Source organism: Petaurus breviceps, unplaced genomic scaffold (assembly GCF_028583685.1).
Source record: "Petaurus breviceps papuanus isolate PSGF00001 unplaced genomic scaffold, PetGlider_PUasm1.0 91041, whole genome shotgun sequence".
Classification (NCBI taxonomy): domain Eukaryota; kingdom Metazoa; phylum Chordata; class Mammalia; order Diprotodontia; family Petauridae; genus Petaurus; species Petaurus breviceps.
Genome location: NW_027187400.1, coordinates 3,846,870 through 3,870,212, shown reverse-complemented (window position 1 = coordinate 3,870,212; position 23,343 = coordinate 3,846,870). Strand labels below are relative to the sequence as shown.

General features: G+C 46.1%; 2 protein-coding genes across 2 annotated transcripts; both read left to right on the top strand.

Moving 5' to 3' along the window:
* The first annotated feature begins 1,525 nt into the window (after nucleotides 1-1,525).
* Nucleotides 1,526-4,342, top strand: RAB42 (RAB42, member RAS oncogene family). The gene is made up of 2 exons (XM_069078718.1): nucleotides 1,526-1,768; nucleotides 3,176-4,342. Exons 1-2 carry the CDS (start codon nucleotides 1,530-1,532, stop codon nucleotides 3,597-3,599), a joined length of 663 nt encoding a protein of 220 aa, XP_068934819.1. The 5' UTR covers nucleotides 1,526-1,529; the 3' UTR covers nucleotides 3,600-4,342.
* Nucleotides 4,343-19,223: 14,881 nt separating this feature from the next.
* LOC138154198 (ras-related protein Rab-39B-like) lies at nucleotides 19,224-23,107 on the top strand. The gene is made up of 2 exons (XM_069078750.1): nucleotides 19,224-19,536; nucleotides 21,478-23,107. Exons 1-2 carry the CDS (start codon nucleotides 19,304-19,306, stop codon nucleotides 21,908-21,910), a joined length of 666 nt encoding a protein of 221 aa, XP_068934851.1. The 5' UTR covers nucleotides 19,224-19,303; the 3' UTR covers nucleotides 21,911-23,107.
* Nucleotides 23,108-23,343: the final 236 nt, after the last annotated feature.

The following is a 23,343-nucleotide window of genomic DNA, read 5'->3' as shown; positions in this document are numbered from 1 at the left end:
TTAGCCACTTCCTGACTGAGAGGTGAAGGATTCAAAACACAGAATAAGACATATTTTTGGTCGTGTGGCTAATGTAGGAATTTGTTTCCCCTGATTATGCATATGTGTTACAAATATTCAGTTTTTCTTTTTCCTGATGGAGTGGGGAAGGGAGGTGGGAAGTAGGGATGGAATAGTCTTTCAGAAAAAGAAAAAAAAGAATAAAGGGTCATGAAGAATGTTTTTAAATGCTCAGAAGAGAAGCAACTTCGGGTAGGGACCCCCAAGGCTTGCCTGAGCTAGAGTTCACTTAGGTCGTGGCAGACTACTTTGGGCGTGTCTGACAGCCAGCACGAATGTGCCAGGCACTGGGGTACAAAGAAAGGCAAAAGTCAACCCCTCCTCTCAAGGAGCTTAGAGTCTAATGGGGGAGTCAGCATGCAAACAACTCTGTACAAACAGGTCAGAGACAGGATCAACAGGAGATAATCAACTGAAGAAGGTGCAAGGGCTAAGGACACTGGGACAGGCTTCTGCTTACCCCTCCAGCTGGTTTTGTTTTCCATCCAGTTGAGGTTTGTACATCAGTCAGGCTTCTATTTTATATGGATTTTGGAAATATATAAGAAACGTTGCCTTCTCCTTTACACTCTCAGAGGCGGGGAGAGGGGTAGGGGAGTGTGTGTGTGGGGGGGCGGCATCCCCAGCTGGAGTGGAGCGCTTCCGAAGCTGCTCCATTCACAGATCTGGAAAGGACCTCAGAGGTCACCTGATGCTTTTCTGAGGGCAGGGACTGTTATTCTGGTGTTTATATCACCTTAGTGTGACCCGGGAACCCTAATAAAATGTGTGTTGATTGACCAATTGATTGATTCTCGACCTGTAAAACGAGTGTGTTGGACTGGACGATCTCCAAGCACCCTTCCAGTTCTGGGGAATATTCCCCAGGAGGAGAACAGGAGAGCGGGAGGGGAGGGCCCTGGGGCGGGGCCGAGGTCTCTTAAACTCGAGGGTCTCAGTTTCAGTTCTCACTTTGCTCCAGCTGCCCCAGAGCTTCCCCTGGCCTTTATCAGTCCCCGGTTCACCTCCGGTGGCTCCGACAGCCAGGCTTCAGCTGCTCGGCTGGGCTCCCCTTCCCGTCAGCGTAGGTTCCCCTCCCGAAACGGCCCTCCGAGGCTCTGCTCCTCTCGGTCCCATCTATCCCTGGTCAGCCCCAGTGGCAGCTCCAGGTTCCTCCGGTATCCCACCTTAAGAGGCTTAGCTCGGGTCCCTCCAGTCTATCTCAGGTTCTTCCAACACCCTCAGGAGTCTCATCTCAGGTCCACCCTCCAGCAGCCGACCCTCAGAGGCTCCTCTCCGTCGATCCCTGGTTCCCCGAGTCCTGCCTTTAGGAGGCTCCCCTCCAGTCCTCCCAGTCGGTCCCTGGTTCAGCCTGAAGCCCAGCTTCAGCGGCTCCGCTCCGGTCCGCTCCATCCCGTCTGTCCCTGGTTCAGGGGCTCCCCTCCGGTCCGCCCCGTCTGCGGTGCAGGGCGGCTCAGCTTGGAGCCTGGATGGCTGGGGAATACCACCAGCTCGCGTCCGACCAGCTGCACCTCCGAATCTTGCTGGTGGGGGACGCGGACGTGGGCAAAACTTCGCTGCTGCGGCGTTACGTGGAGAGAGACTTCAGGGCTGATGCGCCCCCCAGCTCCACGGTGGGCGTCGAGTTCTACAGCCACATGCTGGAGTTGGCTTCGGGTCCGAGGGTCAAGCTGCAGCTGTGGGACACGGCAGGCAACGAACGCTACAGGTTTGAGGGAGCAAAGACGGTCTGGAGAATAGAGGGATGGCGGGGTTGGGAACTGTCACTGGAGTGGGGCCACTTAGGGCTGGAAGGGACCCTAAGAACCATCTTGAGTGGCAGGGAGGGGAAGTGATTTTTGTCCGAGCGTACACTAGTAATGAGGGGTAGATTCGAATTCTAACGCAGGACCTTTGCTACTAAAGCGCTGGGGTGGTAATGATGAGTTCGAATTCTGTGGCTGCTGTCCCATGTGTCCTTGGACAAGCTGCTAAAGCCTCTGAGCCTCTATTTGTCCAGCTCTATAATGGGAGGATTAGAAGCTGGAAGTGGCTGCTGGGTGGTGAGGTGAGAGTGAATCAGAGAGAGCTGGATGTGACCTCAGAGGTCCTCTCTCCCCATTTTACAGATGATAAAAGTGAGGCCCAGGGAGCAGCCAGGTGGCGCAGTAAGAGTGCCAGCCGGAGTCGGGAGACCCGGGATGGGTTCCAGCCTCAGATACTTAACACCCATACAAAATGACTGGCCGTGTAACCTTGAGCAAGTTACTTGACCCCAATTGCTTAAAAAAAAAAAAAAAAGTGAGGCCCAGGTATTCTGAGATCAAATTAATTAATGATCAGGCTTTTCTATAATGTTTTAGGTCCTTTAATTTGATTTCCTTACAATTCAACAGGCATTTATTAAGAGCCTACTATATTTTCTGCCCTGTGTTAGGTGCTGGTAATAAAGAGATAAAAACAAAACTAAACAAAATCTGTTTTCATTCTACCTTACAACCCAATGAAGAAGGTCATGCAAACTTTATCTCTGGGGAAACAGCCCTGGGTTTGCTGCTGGAGGTCCAGGATTCCAGTTCTGTCTCTTGGGCTTATTAGCAGTGTGATCTTGAGCAAATCACTTACCCTTCAGTCTCCTCATCTGCAGAATGAGAGGGTTGGACCAGACAGGCCTTTGAGGTTCTCATCAATGATCCTGTGCCTTGATGGCCTCTGAAATCCTTTTCAGCTGTGTCTGGGTGCTTATTATAACATTCTGCTTAGAGGTATCTACTGAGAGCCATCGATGGGGCTCCTTTCCAGATGACCTGAATGTGTGGGTAGCAGCTTGTGGGGAGCTGTGGAAGGTGAGGAGGTGACTAGAGACTGTAGGCAAAGGGGCTCAGTTTGGGAGGAGCTGGGGATCAATGTATTTTGGGGAGGCCTCTGCATTTGTCAGCTGGGTCCTCAGAAGTCCAGGTCTCATCTCCCAATATCAGCAAGGAGAAGAGATTTTCATCACTAGTCTTTCAGAGGACCATCTCCTTGAGAGGGAAACTGTAGCTCAGGAGTTTTCTTTTCTCCTTTGACCTTTCTCCTTTGATCTGGGCTACCAGGCCTCACCTTTCTCTGACTCTTCCCTCCCCCCAACTCCCAGGAGCATAACTCGGTCCTTCTATCGGAATATGGCGGGTGTGCTGCTGGTCTTTGATGTGACCAACAGGAAGTCCTTTGACCACATAGAAGACTGGTACCAGCAGGTGGCATCGTTTGGAGGCTTGGACAAGGTTGTCTTCCTGCTTGTTGGCCACAAGAGTGACTTGAAGCAGGACCGTCAGGTGTCAACCCAGGAAGCAGAAAATTTAGCTGAAGTCTTAGGCATGTCGTTCTTGGAAACTTCAGCCAAGACCAACAGCAATGTGACCCTGGCCTTCGAGACCCTTGCCCATGACATCCAGCAGGGCCTCCAGAATGGGGAGATCAAAGTGGATGGAGTCTGTCGGGGAGTCATGGTCACTCACAGGGCCCAGCCTCCCATAAACCAGAGGAGGAAGAAGCCATCTCAGCAATGTCAGTGTTGACATCAGCCAAGATGGAAGGAACAGACACGGAGAGCCAAACCTCCCCAAGACCCAGGGAAACTCAAGGCTGGAAAGAATCTTAGGTCATCTAATCCAGTGAAGGCCCAGAGAGGGGCAATTACTTGCCCAAAGTCACACAGCTAGTCAGTGACTGAACCAGAATAGAGCCGAAATCCCCTGACTTGGAAGTTCAGTGCTTCTCTGCTATGTTCCCCTTCTTCTCAGAGCACTGTAATGCCAAGCAGAGGCAACTTCCAAGGTTCAGAATACCAGCATGGCAACTCTCTATTTTATTCAGTGACAAATTAAGGCAAAACATTCACAGAGCAGAGAAAATCAAAATACAGCATTCATCAAGTGTGATTCAATCATTTCCAAGTGCTACTCCACCCCTGGGAAGTCGTTCATTTAGTCAATCACAAAGTCTCTCTTCTCAAATGGAAATTAGTTTCCAATCATAAACAAAGTAAATTTGGTCAGTCTCTGAGCACAAAAAGTCAAAAGTTTCCTGCCCCTAGAACACAACTGAATTACAATTATCATCAGTTAACGCCAAGCACCTTCTCAAAAGGGACCTTGAGGAGCACAGAGGCCATCTACCCCTGAGCTACAACAAGGTTAGATATCATCAGAGCATTTAATACCCAAAGAGAGGTCTTTTCTTCATCTTGACACAGGGCAAATTCTCAGCAATCTCTGTTCCTGGGAAGACAAAGCTTAACAAAGCCACAATATACATTGCCAGTGTCCTCATCAACTCACTCTCTACCTGCAGAACAGCCTCAGGACCCCTGAAAATGTCAGCAAGACCCTCTTCCAGGATTTCTGTAAACATACAACAAGAAAATCCTTCTTCAGGGCTTCTGAACCAACAGCAAGGTTCCAGAACGTCTGCAACAACAGCACTGTCCTTTACCAGCAGACCAGTCTGGCAAAACAACATCAAAACGACAAAATACCAGCATCACAGCCATGTCTCCTGAGTCCTTGGCAGCTCTGGGTGGCAGCTCTCAAAATTCCTGGGAAGCTCCAACTGACCCTCAGCAATCCTCCACAATACTGCTCCCAAAGTTCTTCTGCCTCTCTTTGCTCTGGCCTTCTCTTTGCTTGTGCCTCTCTAAATCCAGGGCACCAGCTCCTCCCAGTTCAGCCCTCTCTCTTCATGTCAACAAGTCCATCCCACAAGTGGGATTCACAAGCTCTGGGTTTCAACACTTAACCCAAAAACCAAGCCAATACAGGGGGATCTTTAAATTCCACTACTATTACAAGCACAGAAATCATCCATCACTGCTCCTCTGAGAAAAGACCAACAGGCAAAGTTGCCCTTGGGTCCACATTGACATCTGCCTGGTGGCAGAAGACAGAGACACCTTATTGCTTCTAAGACAAAATGATAATAGTCAACTTTTATGTAATGCTTTAAGGTTTAGGGGCAGCTAGGTGGCACAGTGCATAGACTGCCAGGCCTGGAGTCAGGAAGAATCATCTTCCTGAGTTCAAATCTGGCCTCAGACACTTACTAGCAGTATGACCCTGTACAAGGCACTTGGTCCTATTTGCCTTAGTTTCCTCATCTGTAAAATGAACTGGAGAAGTAAATGTCAAACCACTTCAATATCTTTGCCAAGAAAACCCCCAATGAGGTCACAAAGAGTCGGGCATGTATGAATGATGATAACAACAAGGTTTACAAAGGGCCTTACAAATATTGTCTCCTCTGATCCTCACATTAATCCTGGGAGACTGGTGCTATTATTATCCTCATTTTACAGATGAGGAAACCAAGGCAGACAGCAGTTGGACAAGTGACTTGTCCATCTTCACTCGCTGAAGTAAATAAAGTTCCGAGACCAGATTTAAAGTCAGGTCATCCTAACTTGAGACCCAGCACTCTGTCCTCTTCGGCACCTAGCTGCCTCCATAGGAAGTCCTCAGCTTGGCATTTAAAGCTTAGATTTGGGCTGACTGTCCTTTATTCATCATTGCATGCTTTGCTTGCTCTTTGTTCTAGCGACTCTGGCCAACCAAGGCACTCACCAGTGGAACATTTCCATCTCTGTGGTCCCCCCTCAACCATTATAATCCTCTAGCATCCTTCAAGGCTCAGCAACTAGTACCTTTCTTGACCCTTGTCCCCTTCCGAGGATGTTGATGCTCTCTCCCTGCTTATATGACTGCAGGTATTCAGCTCTCTGTATATCTTACATACCCTTCCCCTTCCAATTGAGGGCTGGAATTTTTTTCTCCCTCTTTATATTTTCAAAGCCCAGCCCAGAGCCTAAAACACAGTACACACTTAATAAGTGTTTCTCAATTGGAACTAGAATCCCAAGCTTGAGAAGAGACTAAACAGAAAGATAGAAGTGGCCTAGGGGAAAGGTTTTAAGAAGAAAAAGCTCTTTTAAACCCCAGGCCCCTGGAATTTCAATTTTCTTCTTCATTATGAACTTAATAATGTTTAAATAAAATTTATTTTGTTTTCAACATTCACTTTTATAAGATTCTGAATGACAGATTTTTTTCTTCCTCCTCTCTGTCTTCCCTAAGACAGTAAGCAGCCTGATATAGGCTATACGTGTACAATCATATTAGACGTTTTTCCATATTAGTCTTGTTGTGAAAGAAGAATCAGAACAAAAGGGAAAAGCCACAAGAAAGAAAAACAACAATAAAAAAAATTGAATGCTTTGGTCTGCATTCAGACCCCATACTTCTTTCTCTGGATAGCATTTTCCCTCATGAGTCTTTTGGAATTGTCTTAGATCATTGTGTTGCCGCAAAGAGCCAAGTCTACCAAAGTTGATCCTTGAACAATGTTGCTGTTACTATGTAAGATGCTCTCCTGGTTTTTTCTGCTCACTTCACTCAGCATCACAATCACATGTGAACTTCTGTTATAGTTTAGTTGTTTTTTTAAAAAGCACATTAAATTTAACAAGGTCGTAACAAAATTGTCCCTGCTGTGCCTCCTTCTGAACTTTTTGGTTCAATTTATTTTTTTTAAAGAATGTTTTATTGTTCCCCACCCACCCAGCATTGCAGTTACTACTCACACTCACTAATTCATCCCTCATTATAATTTAAAAACAGTCAAGCAAAACCCAACAACATATTAGCTAGGTATATCTCATTCAGCACCCCTGATCCACCACCAGTCTGCCAAGACATAATGATGAGACTGACTTCTGCCAGCAACAAGGAAAGCCTTGCCTAAATCTAAATCCATTCAGTAACAAGGGGGTTCTATCTGTTGACAAGAAAACCATTATTTTTTGTGTACATGAATAATCCCTATAGTTTAGTCACATATTTTTGAATGTTGCTAGTTAAATTCCCTGTTTTGTGGCCACATCCCTGAACTGTTTTGTAAAGTATCCAGCACACCTGCTTTCCCTTCCCCACCTCCCCTTATACACCTGCTTCCCCTTGCTGACATCCTTTGCTGTGGTTAACTGCCCATGTAGGACCGTACCCCCACTCCTAGCTGAGTGCCTGTAATGGGAATGTAAATTTTTAAGATCTTCCCTGCCCCTAGGCTAAAGTGCACCTGGAGCCTGGGGTGGGAGGCTTGTTTTTCAGTAGATACTTTTTGATTGGCCAGTGGGTCCAGAAGGTTGTTACATTTTCTGAGCCAGGAGAAGGCTATATAAACCCTAATTTGAGGCATTGCTTTGGGGCTCACTTTGAGAAGTGTTCTGTGATTTGATCAGATGAGACTCTGGAAAGCCATTGTTGAGAGCCCCCCTGGCTTTGAAAAACCCAGATGTTGATTTGGTATGGATATAATGGTTGGACAGTTTGGAAACCTGTCTACTTGATCTGTTTCTCTGTCTTCATGATCCTGTTTGTATGCTCTGAAGTTTGGGGTGCTGACCTTTTTCCCCTGAACTGGGTAAACAATATATGTTTGACTGATTAAAGTAAGCTTGTTAACCCATTTTGAGTTGCTTTCCTTTGACAAAGCAGATCTAAGAACCTGTGTTGGCAGCCACCCTGGGGACTCTGGGGTGCTTGCTGACACAGTGCCCAAAACTTGTGTATGAAACCAGCCTGGGTCTTTGCTCCAGCTGCTAGTCCTTCTTTCAGGGCTGGCCCACTGCTTTTTTTTTTTTTTTTAAAGCAATTGGGGTTAAGTAACTTGCTCAAAGTTACAGGGCCAGTTATTTCTGGGTGTGGTGCTGAATATCTGAGCCCAGATTTGATCCAGGTCATCCCGACACTGGAGCCAGTGCTCTTACTCGCTGAGCCACCTGGCCGCCCTGAAGCAATTGGGGTTAAGTAACTTGCTCAAAGTTCCACGGCCAGGTGTTTCTGGGTGGGTGCTAACCCAGGATTCGATCTCCAGGTCTTCTCAACACTGGAGCCGGTGCTCTTACTCTCTGTGCTACCTGGCTGCCCCAAGGCCCACTGCTTTTGCATCAAGAAAGCCCTCTTGGGAGTGGCTAGGTGGCACAGTGAATACAGCACCAGCCCTGGAGTCAGGAGGACCTGACTTCAAATCCAGCCTCAGACACTTAACACAAAAACTAGCCGTGTGACCTTGGGCAAGTCACTTAACCCCAACTGCCCTCCAAAAAGCAAAAAAAGAAAAGAAAAGAAAGTCCTCTTGACTGGGAGACTTTCTGCAGCCTGAATTCTTTCCAGACAACCTGACTTCAAACCTCACCTACCTGATCCACAGGAGGCCTGCTTCATCATCAGTCCTCTGAACTTAGCACAAGTGGCTGCATTGACCCAAACTCTGGAGTTTTGAGGTTGTTTTCCTTTGCTTTATTGTGGTCATTATGTAAACTGCTCCATTGGTTCTGCTCATTTTATTCTATATTAGTTCTTAAATTTCTCACCACATTTCTCTGAGCCAGTCATAGAAGTACATTATAATTATCTAAGGTATGCAAAGTGGTTTACAAACATTATCTCATTGGATCTTCACAACCACCCAGGTGAGGCAGGTGCCATTGTTATCCCCATCTTATAGATGAAAACCAGAGGCTGAGAAAGGTGAAGTGATTTGTCCAGGGTCACACAGCTACCCTAATTTATCCAGTCATTCCCAGGTGATGGGCACACACTCCCCACATCCCCCTTTCTTTTTCAGTTTCTAGTTCTTCCCCTGAAGGGTCTACAGAAACCTCTCCCTTACTGCCCACGCCCCTGAGGCTGGAGAAAAGGCTCATCACTCAGAACCTTCCTAGACTGGCAGCATTCTGTTAGCCAGTCTGAGCCTGTCAATAAACAAGGGCTGGAAGCCTCAGTCTAGTTTAATCATGGGGGTGGTGAGGAAGAGAGGGAGGGAAGACAGGTTCGCTTTTCTCTTCAGGTCTGGGTCCCTGCCAGAGCTCTGGCAGTCCTCAATGGGGGGTGAGGAGGAAGGAGGCCTCTGCCACAGCCCCTTCTCCCCCGAGCTGTTTGAACTCCAGGCTCATCCCAAGACACAACAGGGTATATAAACAGGGAAGTCATTTGGGTCCAAGCCACCGAAGTCACATGGTGGAGAGGGGCAGAGTTTCAGGTTTGCAAAGTCTTTCTTGGAGAGGAAGCAGTCAGTGACTCCCTTTTCTCTCTCCTCTCCCCTCCTCTCAAATGTAGGTGGTTTTGGCAAGACAATTTTTTGGGGGGTGGGGCCTTCAGGGAAAGGAAGGACTGAGCCTGTGATGTCACTAGGGCAGAGATCTTTCCCAACTGAGCAAGACCTTTTCAGTGTCCAAGCTTAGAGAGCTCCCTGGGATACCCGAAGGTTAAGTGACTCAGCAGCTAGGTGGAGCAGTGGATAGAGCTGGACACCTCGTCAGGAAAACCCGAGTTCAAATCCAGCCTCAGATACTTGGTAACTATGTGACCCTGGGCAAGTCACTTCACCTCTGCCTCAGTTTCCCCAACTATAAAATGGGGATGATAATAATAATAATGATAGCACCTAACTCCAGGGGATGTTGTAAGGCTGACATAAGAAAATATTTATAAAGGGCTTAAGAGAGACTCCTTTCCTTCCATCTCCCAGCTGGGCAATCACTGGACCCGGAGAATTTACAACTTCATAAGGAACTTACCTTGTCCAGGGAATCTCGTTGTTTCAGAGATGAGCGACAGGGCCCCTCACTTTCCAGCCTTCTTTTCATCACAAGCAGCCTTGCCCCTTAAGTGTGTCCTTCCCATCACTTTCCAGCTCCCCCTTTATGTGTTGTCGTTGCCAATCAGAACATAAGCTCTCTGAGGTTAGGAACTAGCTTTTTGTTGTATTTTCACCTCTAGTACTTAGCACTGTACTTGGGCACCTCCTAAATTCTTAATTAATCTCTCTCTCTCTCTCCCTCCTACCTTCCCCCTCCCCCGGCATGTGCTGGCCAATGTTTAACAAATGGCTCTCCAAAAAACCCCAAAACAACCCATACCTATATCCACAACACATTTTAAGTTTAATCTACATCATTATGAACATTTTCTCCATCACTTTATTAAGCCTAGACAACCAACAAAACAATAAATCAAGCACTGATTTGCTGATTTCAGAGGTATACTTAGTCACACTGAAAATTTAACAATTGGCTCTCAGCAGTCAATTTGAGCCGAATCTAGCTTACTCATTCCCGTTGGATAATCATTTTTTTGATAGTGGGACCTCATGATTTAGCATTCCATGTGTGTATGTGAGATATGTGTTAATTTAATTATGTAATTCATTATATTTTCAATTCACATGCAACTACTGCTGGAACCAAGCCTGTTGACTAGGCCCCTCACCCCTACCCCCTCAGCCCCACTCCCCCTCCCAAGGCCCAAGTTACTCTAGGGGTCCTTGGGTAGCAGCTCCTGGCACTTTGTTAATGGTGTTACTTTGTTTTGGAAAATAAGTTTTTGTTAACAATCACAGATGTCTACATGTCTGATTCCTGACAGCCAGGAGACATCTTTGTCTTTCTGAGTTCAGATAGCTGATTCTAGGGATTCTGTATTCTCTTAGGCCTGGTTAAACAATGACACATCTGAAACCTATTTTTCACTTGTTGGTAAAACTTCTATAACAAAGGATGCTTAAGATTTATTGAACTTTGAAAAACTCATGCCTCTTTCTTTTATCTTTTTCCCCCTCCGCCTTCCAAGAAAGACTGCTTGAGGCAGGGGAGTGAGCCATACTGCTCAGAGGAAAGAAAGTGGACATTTTACCAGTCTGAAGTAGATTCTGATTGGGAAACACTGACCTCCCAAGCCTTACACACACTCTCTTTTTTTTCTTTTAAATCTTAAAAAATTTTCCAATAACATGTAAAGATAGTTTTTAACATTCATTTTTAATAAGATTTTGAGTTTCAAATTTGTCTCCCTCCCTCCATTCCCTCCCCAAGAAGGCAAGCAATCTGATAAGGCTCTACATGTGCAATCATGTCAGACATTTTTCCACATTTAGTCATGTTGTGAAAGAAGAGACAGAACAAAAGTGAAAAGCCATGAAAAATAAAAAACAAAAAAGGTGGAAATGGCCTGCTTCCATCTACATTCAGACTCCACAGCTCTTTCTCTAGATGTGGACAGCATTTTCCGTCATGAATCTTTTTGGAATTGTCCTAGATCATTGTGAGGCTGAGAAGAGCCAGGTCCATCACAGCTGATCATCACACAATGTTGCTGTTACAGAGATCTCCTGGTTCTGCTCCCCTCACTCAGCATCAGTTCATGTAAGTCTTTCCAGGTTTTTCTGAAATCCACCAGCTCATCATTTCTTATAGAACAATAGTATTCCATCATATTCATATACCACAACTTGTTCAGTCATTCCCCAATTGATGGGCATCCCCTCAATTTCTAATTCTGTCAGACTTTGTAGTCTCTACCCTAAAGTCAGAGGTTTATAGAGGTAGAGATAAGTAGAACCTTAGAGGCTATCTGGTCAAACCCTTAATTTTATATCTGAGGAAACTAAGGCTCAGAGAAGGGAAATTATTCATCCAAGGTCATATGAAGATGATGATTCATTTCATTTCAATAACCATTTATTAGGAACATACTGTGTGGAGGAGTGGTGCAGGGCACTGGAGACATAAGACAAAAACAAAAATGATAATGATGATGGCTAACCTGTATAGAGTGCCTGCTTGTGTGCCAGGCCCTGGGCTAAGCCCTTTACAAATATGACCTCAGTTGATCCTCACAACAGCTCTGGGGTGTAGGTGCTGTTGTTGTCCCCATTTTACAGATGAGAACATTGACACAAGTGGAAGTTAATCCACTTGCCCAGGGTCATACGAGCTAGTAAGTATCTAAAGCCATGTCTTCTCAGTCCCAGGCCCTATGCTCTAACCATCTAGCTCCCTCAAAGAGTTTACATTGTACTCGAGTCTAAATCTAGGTCTTCTGAGTCTTGGGGCAGGATTCTTGCAGCCAGACCACAATTCTGCTATCTTCTAAGGGCCCTCCCAGCTCTGACATCCTATGTTCTAAGGGCCCTCCCAGCTCTGACATCCTGTGTTCTAAGGGCCCTTCCAGCTCTGACATTCTGTGTTCTAATGGCCCTTTCAGCTCTGACATTCTGTGTTCTAAGGCTCCTCTCAGCTCTGATATTTTGTGTTCTAACGCCCTCTCAGGTCTGACATTCTATGATTCTACAATGTGTTGTCTCCTCACACATCCCAAGGGAGTCAATGAGATAATTTTCTCTATTGAGCCATTGAGGAACAGGAATGGAGAGAGGTTAAATCCTTATGCCTAAGACTACCTAGTCAGTCTCACTGAAGAGAAACAGAAACCATAGTTTTCCACCCAGTCAATCATACAAAAAAGGGAGACCCAATGCAGATGAGACTTTGTTGTCTGATGCCTTCTAGGTCAAGTTAGTTCACGGATCATCTGCCTTCTTTGGGTTTTCATTTACTTCCCCTGTCCCCCTCCCTATGTCAACCATGGATGATCAGACAGGAGAGGATGCTGTCATCAGGTCATGTAGCAACTGGCTCTTGACTTCAAGGAAGAGGCAGAAATTGGGGGCATACAAGAGGATGCAAAGACTGAAAATAAAATAAGGTAAGCATTTTTGTAATCTTAGTAAAATTCATGTATTGAAATAATTATTGAAAGCTGACCAGAGTCCAAGGGGTTCTAAAACTCACTGAAAAGCCACTGAAACAAACTTTTGGGACAAAGATCATGGAATACCAGAATATAAAAGAGGCCTTAGAACCCAGAATGTCAGAACTGAGAGAGATCTTAGAACATAGAATGTCAGAGCTGGGAGGGGCTTTAGGACACAGGATGTCAGGGCTGGGAGGGGCCTTAGAACTAAGGATGTCAGAATTGGGAGAGATTTTAGAAGAGAGTATCAGAGGTGGCCTAGAATATCAGCTCATTGAATCCATTCTGCTCATTTGAAAGAAAACTGAAGGCCAGGAGAATGGAGTGAGTGTCCAAGGTCACTCAGGCAATAAATAAAATTCTCCCCTTTGCTTACTTCTATTGTGAGAAACCATTCTACCATCCTTGGGCAAGGGCAGAGCTGTCACTGGGGCAAGTTTTGCAAACCTTGACTGGAGACAAGTTTCATCTTAGAAACCCTCAGTTGGGATGGAGGATTGGGGGAGGGGGAGGCTTATAACCCCCTCCCAGAGAAGAAGTCTATGCAGCCTGTCCATGGATCACTTGTGCTATTGCTTTTGGCTTTCTGGGTGAGGCTAGAGAGCCCACTTCTAGGCTTGGGTCCCACCAGCGGAGAACCACATGAAAATATCAGTGCTCAATCCCAGAACACAGAGTGGCCCCCTTCTCACCACGATGTCCTCAGATCTAGCTGCCTGTGGGCAAGTGCCCACCATGAGGCCAAACCATCACCTTGGGCCAAGCCCTGGTTCCTGCTCTGGAAGGCTTTGCTGTTAAGTTGGAGGGCCTCCTCTGCTTTCAGGAGCCCATCCAGACTCTTAAACTGACACTCCCTCCTTTCAGGGAGGCTGAGAATGCCCATAACGAGGTTCCAAGCCAGAATTAGGGCGGGGAGCATGTGCTGCACTTTCTTTTTCCCATTCCTACCCCTTCACCTAGGTCAGACAAGTACCTGCGGGGGTCTATTAGCTTCATACCCTCCCGCTCCCTCCCTACACTCCCCTGGCTCTTGATTGGGGATGTAAGTCCTAAAAGAGGCCTAAAATCCAGGGGTGGGTGGGGAGGGGATGAGAACTCCTTTCTGGGACAAAGACATATACTGTCTGCCTCTGCAGTCCCCCACTAGAGTAAACTCAATCTTGAAGCTCCCCAGCCTTTATGCTCTTTTGCCAGGAATTCTCTTAATCCATCCCTTTTTTTTGTGGAGGTAATTGGGGTTAAGCGACTTGTCCAAGGTCACACGGCTAGTAAGTGTCAAGTGTCTGAGTTTGAATTTAAACTCAGGTTCTCCTGACTCCAGGGCTGGTGCTCTATCCACTGCAACACCCGGCTGCCCCTTAATCCATCCTTCTTGGTAATTCCAGATACAGCATGGGATTTGGAATCAAGAAGACAGAGTTCAAATCCTGTAGGCACTCATCAGCTTTGTTGCCTTGGCCATCACTTAACCCCTCTGAGCCTCAGTTTCCTCATTTGTATAAGGGAGCTGGATCCTCTAGGGTGCCTTGAAAGCTCTAAACCTGGGAGTCTATGATTCCCTTCAGCCTAGAGATCTTCTCACATTTTCTCAGTCTTCTGGTTAAGCCTAGATTTATAAAATTTTAATCTTATTTTTAAATTATGAATTTAGCATCAAATGAATATGAAAATTTCAATAAAAGAGACCATAAAAGATGATTGTATGTGAAATTTAAGTGTATGTTACATTTGATACAATAAAACAACACTGCCCTGCTTTCTATATCGCCTCCTAAGCTTCCTCTGTTTTCTGTGTTTAAAAAAATTTCCATTGCTGTTTTCTTTCTTCTGTTCTGTTTTGTTTTTTTTTCCTTTCACTATCACTATCTGCCAATTCTGATCCCCTCCAAAGAGAGTTCCTCCCTTATAGCCAGTAAGAATAACTAAGCAACACTTTGGCTGTGTGGAGGGAATTATGATTTTCATATTGATCGATATGATAGATGTTATGAATATACAATAATTTGTATCTCAGGAGACTGTCTTGGGAGTCAGAAACTTACAATGCAGCTTGAAATGATCAATCAAACTTTTGACAACACAGGCTCTCACAATCACTGCATACCTGTGCCTGTGTATATTAAGTGAACTCAATCAAAGACTGTACCACCTGTTCGCATCACACAACCCTAGTCCTGCACTCCACTAAATAATAACCCCCAAAGACTTGAAACAATACTGTTCCCATAGGACTCCAGAACACCGACATGGTGCATTCTTGGGCTAGTCATGGGAAACCGCTCAAGCCCTAGGGATGATTGTTTTGTAATCCACCTTCCCCACTTCCCACTTGTGATGTATGTATACAAGCTGTGCCTTTACTCCAGCACAGAGTGCATGCTTTAGTCTGAAAATGATTAATTAAACCACTACTTGATTCCTAGCACTGCTGTCTCTAGGCCTGCTTTGTGCACCCCCAATTATTCACAGGTTAGAGACCGTGGTCCTGTCCAGATGACATTTAAAATTCTCTTAACAGCTGTGACCAAGGACATATGTCTTTTTCTTCACCTTCTTTTTCTTCTTTTCTTCACGTCTCTGCCAAAAGGTAGGAGGCACACATGCTTCATTATCAGTTTTCTGAAGTCAAAACTAGGATGGATTCTAGTTCTGAAGTTTTTCGAGGTGTTTTTATCTTATCACAATCCTAATGTAAGTTGTTCTCCTGGTTTTACTTACTTCACACTACATCAGTTCACATAAGTCTTCCAAGGTTTCTCTGAAGACATCTCATCTTTTGGCGAGTTCTCCAAGGCTGACTTCTCCTTCTCTTCCAATCCTTGACACTCAACTCCAGGAGGAGGGGTTGGCTCACTGCTGGTCCCCCACTTTCACTTTCAGGCCCTCTCTCTGTCATGACCATTCAGTAACCACCTCTCCCCTTTCGAAGTTCACTGCATCCTGCCTGGTTGCTTGTGGCAGACATCTAGGAATCTTCCAGGTAATTTTCTCTCCTTTCTAGGAAGTTCAATATCTGGCTCACAGTTTTCTTCTCTGTCTCAGTCCCCCAAAATGCTCACCATGGCTTTCAGGTTCTTCAGCCTTCTTTATTTTCATGACCTCTGCTCTCCTGTCTTGTCCAGCCCTACGCAGGAGTGATCATACTTTAGGACCTCAGTTCTCTGCAATGCAATTTGTACCAGGTGCTAAAATTCCTAGTGAAGGCTCTGAAATGTTCTCAGCTCACTGATGGAAGAATTTTCAGCAGTCATGCAGTCTTTGCTTGAAGAACTCCATTGATTGGGGTTGGGGTCCCTCACATCCTAAAGCATACCATTCTACTTCAGGCCAGCTCTAATAATTACCAGTTATCATCATCATCACTAACATTTAAATAGTGCTTACTATATGCCAGACACTGTGCTAAGTTCTTTACAAATATTATTTCATCCTCATGAAAACCCTGGGAGGTAGGTGCCATTATTATCCCCATTTAGCATATGAAGAAATAGGGACAAACAGAGGTGAAGTGACTTACTCAGGGTCACACAGCTAATAAGTGGTTGGATTTGGACTCAGGTCTTCCTGACTCCAGCCCAGCACTCTATCCATTGAACTGTCTTAGCCTACTATAAGTACTGGCTGGCCCCAGAAGTCAAACCATGTTCCATCTTCAAAGTTTATTCAGCTATATGGACATTTAACCCAACTTAACCCTCTGTCTGCCATCAGGTATGAACCCCTTTCATCCCCTCTCCTTCACCCCTGATTTCTACCTCTATATATGCCCCTAAATGTCTTGTCTTACCCTCTTAGAAAGTAAGCTTCCTCAGCTCTTCTCCCATAGTTGGGGCCAGGATTCTCTGCTGCAGTTGTATCCCTGAAACAAGATGGTGAAGGTCAGGGTCAATGGATTCAGCCATACTGAGTGCCTGGTGCTCAGGGATGCATTTAACTCAGGCAGAGTATTGTGGCCAGCTATGACACTTTCATTGACCTCAACTATATGGTTCATATGTTTCAATATGGTGCCATGAATACCAGGTTTAAGGGCCCTGTTGAGGCTAAGAATGGAAAGCTGATGATCAATGGAAAAGCCATTATCATCTTCCAGGAGTGGGATCCGACAGATATTAAATGGAGAGAAGCTGAGTATGTTGTAGAGTCCACTGGTGTCTTTACCACCATAGGAAAGGCCACGGTCACTTGAAGAGTGGTGCCAAACAGTCCGTTTTATCTTTGCCCCTTCTTCTAATGCCTCAATATTCATGATGGGAGTAAACCACGAGAAATAAAATAATTCCCTTAAGATTGTCAGTAATGCCTCTTGCACTACCAAGTGCTTGTCCCCCTTGGTCAAGGTAATTCATGACAACTTTGGCGTTGTTGAAGGATTCATGACCACAATCCAGTTGGCAACCCTGCTGCCATCTTGAATTCCTCCTCCTTCACATAGCTGTTGCCAAGTCTGGTCCATTCTACCCCCTCAGCTTCTCTGACCTCTCATCCCCTCCTCTCCATTTATGCAGCCTCTACCCTAGTCCAGGCCCATCCTGCTTCCCACCCCCAGGGCCCTTTCCCCCAACCCATGCTTGGATTATTATTCTTGTTCAGGTGGGACCTGCTGACTCAGTATGTCATGTGTACCTAAGGAAGGATGCCGTTCTTTTTTTTTTTTTAAGAGAACGAAAAAGATTAGGTATTTTGCTTCCACCTGGATATAAACTTAGTTCTTTCTAGTTCTTTCTCTGGATGCACATTTTTCTCTCCATCATGCGTCTTTTGGGATTGACTTATATCACTGCATTGCTGAGAAGAGTCCAGTCTATCAAAGTTGGTCATCACACATACGTTGTGTCTGTAATTGTATACAAATTTCTCCTGGTTCTACTCTTCTCACTCAGCATCAGTTCTTTTAATCCTCTCCAGGTAAATATGAAGACTGCCTGCTCCTCATTTCTTATAGCACAATAGTATTCCATAACATGCATATACCACAACTTGTTCAACCATTCCCCAATTGATGGGCACCCCCTTAATTTCGAATTCTTTGCCACAGGATGCAGTTCAAAGTGTTAGGTCATTCTGACACTAACCCATGTTCCTCCTCATCACTGTACTGTCTCTCCCTAATGCTGGTGGAAGAAGAGGTTGGTGGAGACTGTGGCCTCCTGCCTTATACCAGAGTTAGAAGGAACTCATGTGCTCTGTCCCTGAGAGGAGGGGGATTCACTGAGGGATGCTGGGTAAGGTCTGGGAGGCCTGGGAGGAGCAGGTGGGGACTCTGGAGTCCAGCTCCCTCCTCTGTGGCAGTATCGATCTGTGGACTGGTATTGGTTCATATGTGGTTTTGGGAACCTGACTTTTGGGGTTCTGACTGCAGGTTAACAGGAGCTACATAGGAAGGGCCCTTTGCTGGTTTCTGATTAGCTCTGTTACCTTAGACAAATCATGTAACCTCTGAACCTCAGTTTCCTCATCTGGAAAATGGGGCCAATGGCACTTACAATTCTCACCTCTTTGTTGTTGAGAAGATAGGGCCTTACAAACTGTGCTAGGTATAGATGCAGGTTACTTTATCCTCCCCACCCAGGATCAAATGAGACTATAAATCCAGAGTACTTTGTAAACTATAAAGTTTTACTAGACACCATACGCCATTACTTGGCACAAATCAAGGCTTGGCAGCCTGCTTGTTCCCAGTCATGGATCAGGTACACCATCCCACAGAGAGCAGAGCAAACTCCAGAAATGGACATTTGGGGTCATGAGCACAAAGCCTGCTCTTCCCTATCCCCTCGGTAGGGAAGCCTTCCAAGGCTTTCCCTTATTACTCCTTTCACTGAAGACTCTCTCCAAGAGCACCTTGAGAATTTTGCCTTGATTTCCCCTGGGCAGAGGCCTTTGGGATATCTAGCCATGCCTGGGATCTGCCCAGGCTGTTAGGGGCTGAGGCTCTGGTTGCTTCCTTTTCTCACCCATTCCCCACCAAATGGTGGAAATCCCCTGAGTAATGAGATCACTGACCAGGGCCAAGGTCAAGGAAGAAGGGGAAGGAGGGGGAGGGAGATGTTGTTAAGCCTGAATCAGCCTAGAGGCAGTGGGGGGAGGGCAGCACCTCTCAGGTTCCCCAGACTGACTCTTTTGCAGCGTTCTGGATCTGGAGCAGAAGCAGCCCTTGGTTTGTTGTCTGAATACCTGTCCTGCTGCTTGCCGTCTATGGGGGCTCATGTTAAAAAGGGCACAGGAATCAAGACAAGGACCTGGGTTCAAATCCTACTTGTGCCACTTAGCTGCTTTGGGGCCTTAGATAGATTGCTTCTGGGGGCCTCAGTTTCCTCCTCTGTAAAACGAAGGGGCCAATTTCCAAGGTTCCTTCTAGCATTAAGCCCTAGGATCATAGATGAGTGGAGACTGTGGGGAGCTGAGATCTCTGCCCTGGGGGAGTCTTGGCTTCTGGATCTGGCAAGGAGAGACAGAGAAGTCTCAAATGACGCTTCAGGACTTTCTCTGTTACTGAACTCTGGGTGTGTCCCTGGATGTTGGGACCCAGGATTTCTCCTCCCCTCCCTGCATGTACAAACCTGTTGTGTTCCTAGAGCTGCCCAGTCCCCAGAACCTTCTTTGCTGTTCCTGGTGGGAGCTGCCCTCTTCCTCTGATGGCTCCAACCCTGCCCATGGATGTTCTCTGGCAGTACCAATTCCGCCTTATCCTCCTGGGTGACTCTACAGTGGGCAAATCCTCCCTGCTGAGACGTTACACGGAGGGCGTCTTTGTGGACTGTATCGATCAGACAGTGGGAGTTGATTTCTATGTCCACTTTTTGGAGGTGGAGCCTGGAGTCCAGGTGAAGCTACAGTTCTGGGACACAGCAGGCCAGGAGCGATTCAGGTGACTATGTCCTAGGAGGGCTGATGCTATACTCCTGATACCTGTCATTCTGTCCTTCTATGACCTTGGACAAGTCTCTCTCTCTCCCCTTGTGGAGGCCTGCTTTCTTTTCCACAAGATGAGGGGCTGATGTTAGAGGGTCTTCCAGGCCCCTTCCAGCGCCAAGATTCTAGGAATACAGAATACTCATGGGCAAGGGTGGTGTAAGAGGCTGGACAGCTCCTGAGGCAGGTGCCAGATGGGGCCAGAAAATGGGGTGAGAGAATGAGGGTAAGGAGGTGTAATAGCACAGTAGGTAAGAGAAAGCAGATCACCGAGCCTAGGGGAGAGAGCTGCCCACTTGAACTGCCTCTCAGACTGATCCTGACTCCCAGGTTACCACAGGCCCCCCCCAGTTCCAGAGCCCAGACCTGCTCCCATGGCTGACCTGCTTCCTGGGGTCTCTGTACTCTCAGTCCCAGTGGGAGCAGGGCTGGGCCTCTCTTTTTTCTCCTCTCCTCCTATTCATGCCTTTGACAGGTGTAGCTGCAGAGACTCAGTGGGTTTGGGGTTCACTATAGAGAAAGTCTGATCATTGCTTCTTAAAAGTGGAGGCTGGAACATAGGCAGGGTGGTTGGGAGACCCTGGTCTTGTCTGTACCTGAGATTAATGACTCTCCTCCCTGCTGCCCTTGGGGCTTGGCAACATCCCTTATTTCCTTTTAACCCTCTGACTGCCCAGGACAGGAAATTAACTACCGAGAATACCCTGAATGTGGCTGGATAATATCAGATCTTTCTTTTGCCTTTTATCTATCCTCCAGGTACCAACTCCCCCCTCCCCCCAGTGCCTAGAAGAGTGCTGGGCATTCAAATGTTTTTGGTCCCCTTCTACCATTCACAGAATGCCCCGTTCTTTTCTTTCAACCTCTTTCTTCTGCCACTAACATTAGAGACAGGCATCATGGGCAGGAATTCGAGCGTGGGAGAGGGAGAAACAAAGTGACCAGGAGTCAGAAGGATCTGAGTTTGAATCCTCCCTGATTCAAGGGATCTCTGAGGCCATTCATTAATTGATCAATCAGTCAACATTTATTAAGCACCCACTGTGCAAAACACTGGGAATAAAAAAAAAAGGTCAAAAAACAGTCCCTGCCCTTAAGGAGTTTACAGTTTAATGGGGGGGGACAACATGCAAATATACATATATATACACGTGTGTATATGGCATATATATGTGTGTGTGTATATATATACATATATATATATATATATATATGGATGGCAGTCTATATACAGGATAAACAGAAGATTATCAGCAGAGGGAAGGCACTGGGATTCAGAAGGATTGGGGAAGACTTCCTATAGGAGGTGGGATTTTAGTTGGAAATTGAAGACAGGGAGGTCAGTTCCAGGCGTGGGGGGTCAGCCAAACAGTATGCCCAGAGCCAAGAGATGGAGAGTCTTATCTAGTCTGGCACACTCATTTCATAGATCTGAAAACTTGAGGCCCAGGAAATTGTGACTTGCCCAAGGTCACACAGGTGAGCAAGATTTGAACCCTGATTTCAGAGCCCCTGATCTTTCCATCCTTACTAGATGTGTCACCCAGGCCAAGTCTTCAATGTCTCTGAGCCTGTTTCCCCATAAATAAAAAGGGGAATAAAAGCACCAAACCTTATGGGGCTGTTTATTGCAAGGACGAAATGAGATTAAATATAAAGCATTATATAAATGTAAATTATTATGATCTTATTTTGTCTTAGCCAGGTAGGGTAGGTATGATCACACCAATTAGATGGAATAATTGGGGCAAGAGAGGTAAGGTGGCTTGCAAAGTCTATGGGAGGAGGTCCCAACTTCCAGGTCAGTCCCTTTCAATTCGCCTCCCTTGCCTTCATTACCTGTGCCCCTGAACCCTTTAACACAGAGAAGTGACTGGGTTTCTTTCTGGTAATGAAGGTCAGTGACTCGGTCTTACTACCGAAACTCAGCAGGTGGGCTGTTGCTGTTCGACGTGGCCAACCGAGCATCCTTTGAGAACATTCCCAAATGGCACCAGGAGGTCATGGAGAAAGTGAAGCCCTTTGGCATCATCTTCCTAGTGGTGGGGCACAAGAGCGACCTGGTAGCTGAGAGACAAGTGAGCCCTGAGGAGGGAGAGAAGTTGGCTTCCTCTCTTGGGGCCCGCTATGTGGAGACCTCAGCCAAGAGCGACAGCAATGTTGCCTTGGCCGTCCAGCTGCTCACCCAGGACATCTATGAGGCTGTGAAGAAGGGGACAATGGGCCCAAGCACAGAGTGGGATGGGGTGAAGAGCCGGGTGCCAGCCCACCCTGGGCAGCAAGAGACAAAGGACAGAGGTGGAGAAGGTTGGAAATGTCCATGCTGGTGACTTTCTGAACATCATTCCGGGTTTCAGAGGTGACGGCTCTCATCTCCAGCCTTTTACATGCATGAAGTATGGTGCCTCCTTGCCTTTTCTTGAGGGGAAGGACTATTTCCTTTGTTTCTTCCTTCCTTCCTTCCCTAGCCCCCTCTCTCTGGACACATAATGACCACTTAGAAAAGGCTTCATGGCTGGTTTCCAGCAAATTCTGTTACCTGACTTAGCTGCTCCCAATATAATTTCTTTCCACAAATATTTGCATTTTCCACGACAAATGATCAACAGCACCAAAGGGTACCATAGAATCAAATCGATTGCTACATTAGCCTTGTGTTCCTAGACGACTTGCTTTACTTCTCAGTCTTAGGTTTTTCTCATCTGTAAAATGGGCCGGATTACTATCAATAAGCTGATTAATACTTAAGTTAATAATAATAAAGTAGGTTAATACCTACTCCTCTCATATAGCTTATCATGAAGATAAGCAACTTGTAAAATCGATTGGATTTATTAGGTTTCTTGGTCTTTGCTCACTGGCCAGAGTCTTAACTGCTAGTTTTCAGACTTCAGTCTTACCTGCTTACTATATTTCCCTTCCTATTAGTCAGATAGGAATGACTTAATGAGAGTTCCTACAAAAAATAGCAATGACCTCACAAGATCCCTTCTTCTAGTATTAATTCTGTGTGACTTGGAAGTAAAATTTCCCCTTATTTTAAGAAAGGTCCTGCCTCAGTTTTTTTAGCATCTACCTCAAGTGGGAGCTGGAATGACTGACCGTGAATGCTGAAACGGACAAAGACGGAGTATGGCTTAACACAGAGAGCACAGGATCAGGTGGCTTCGCTGTGGCTGTTCCCTGACACCATAAGGCAGAATCTAACCCATAACAGGCCACACTCCTAGGCCAATCCCAGTCTGAACTAGGCACTGATACCAAAAGTAGGAAACAAAGATGGTCTTGGATGAACCCCGTTTCTTGGGTTGTTCCCACCCTGGTAAGCCTGGTCATAGGAGGTTTCAACCTTGACTCTTAGTTGTGTGCCCCCCCCCATTTGTACCCCTGAATTTATTAGGTTTCTTGTTCTTTGTTCACTGGCCCTAGTCTTAATTGCTAGTTTTCAAACTTCAGTTTTACTTGCCTACTCAGGATATGAAACTCCTTTGACATCAACCTAATAAATTCATGATGCCAATTTAAAACATTTTGGGGTTTTCCATTCTGTGGTTCCCAACTCTGGTGAGGAGCTGGGGCTCTGGTTTTATGGGAGCCTTTGCCTCTGGGTTTGGCAACTTCAGCTAGCCTGGAAGCTTCCCTTTGGACCACACTTCCTCCAACACCAATTAATTTCTGGAGGAATGAGCAGAGTTGGCAGGGGTGGGGAAATGCATGTGGTGGAAGAAGCAGCATCACAGAGTTCTCTCCCAGGAAAGGAGAA

Bases quoted from the DNA above. Each gene is read 5' to 3' on its own strand.
- RAB42 (XM_069078718.1), top strand. From the start codon at position 1,530: ATGGCTGGGGAATACCACCAGCTCGCGTCCGACCAGCTGCACCTCCGA. The intron at 1,769-3,175 runs GTTTGAGGGAGC...CCCAACTCCCAG, and splicing joins GCAGGCAACGAACGCTACAG to GAGCATAACTCGGTCCTTCT.
- LOC138154198 (XM_069078750.1), top strand. From the start codon at position 19,304: ATGGCTCCAACCCTGCCCATGGATGTTCTCTGGCAGTACCAATTCCGC. The intron at 19,537-21,477 runs GTGACTATGTCC...CTGGTAATGAAG, and splicing joins GCAGGCCAGGAGCGATTCAG to GTCAGTGACTCGGTCTTACT.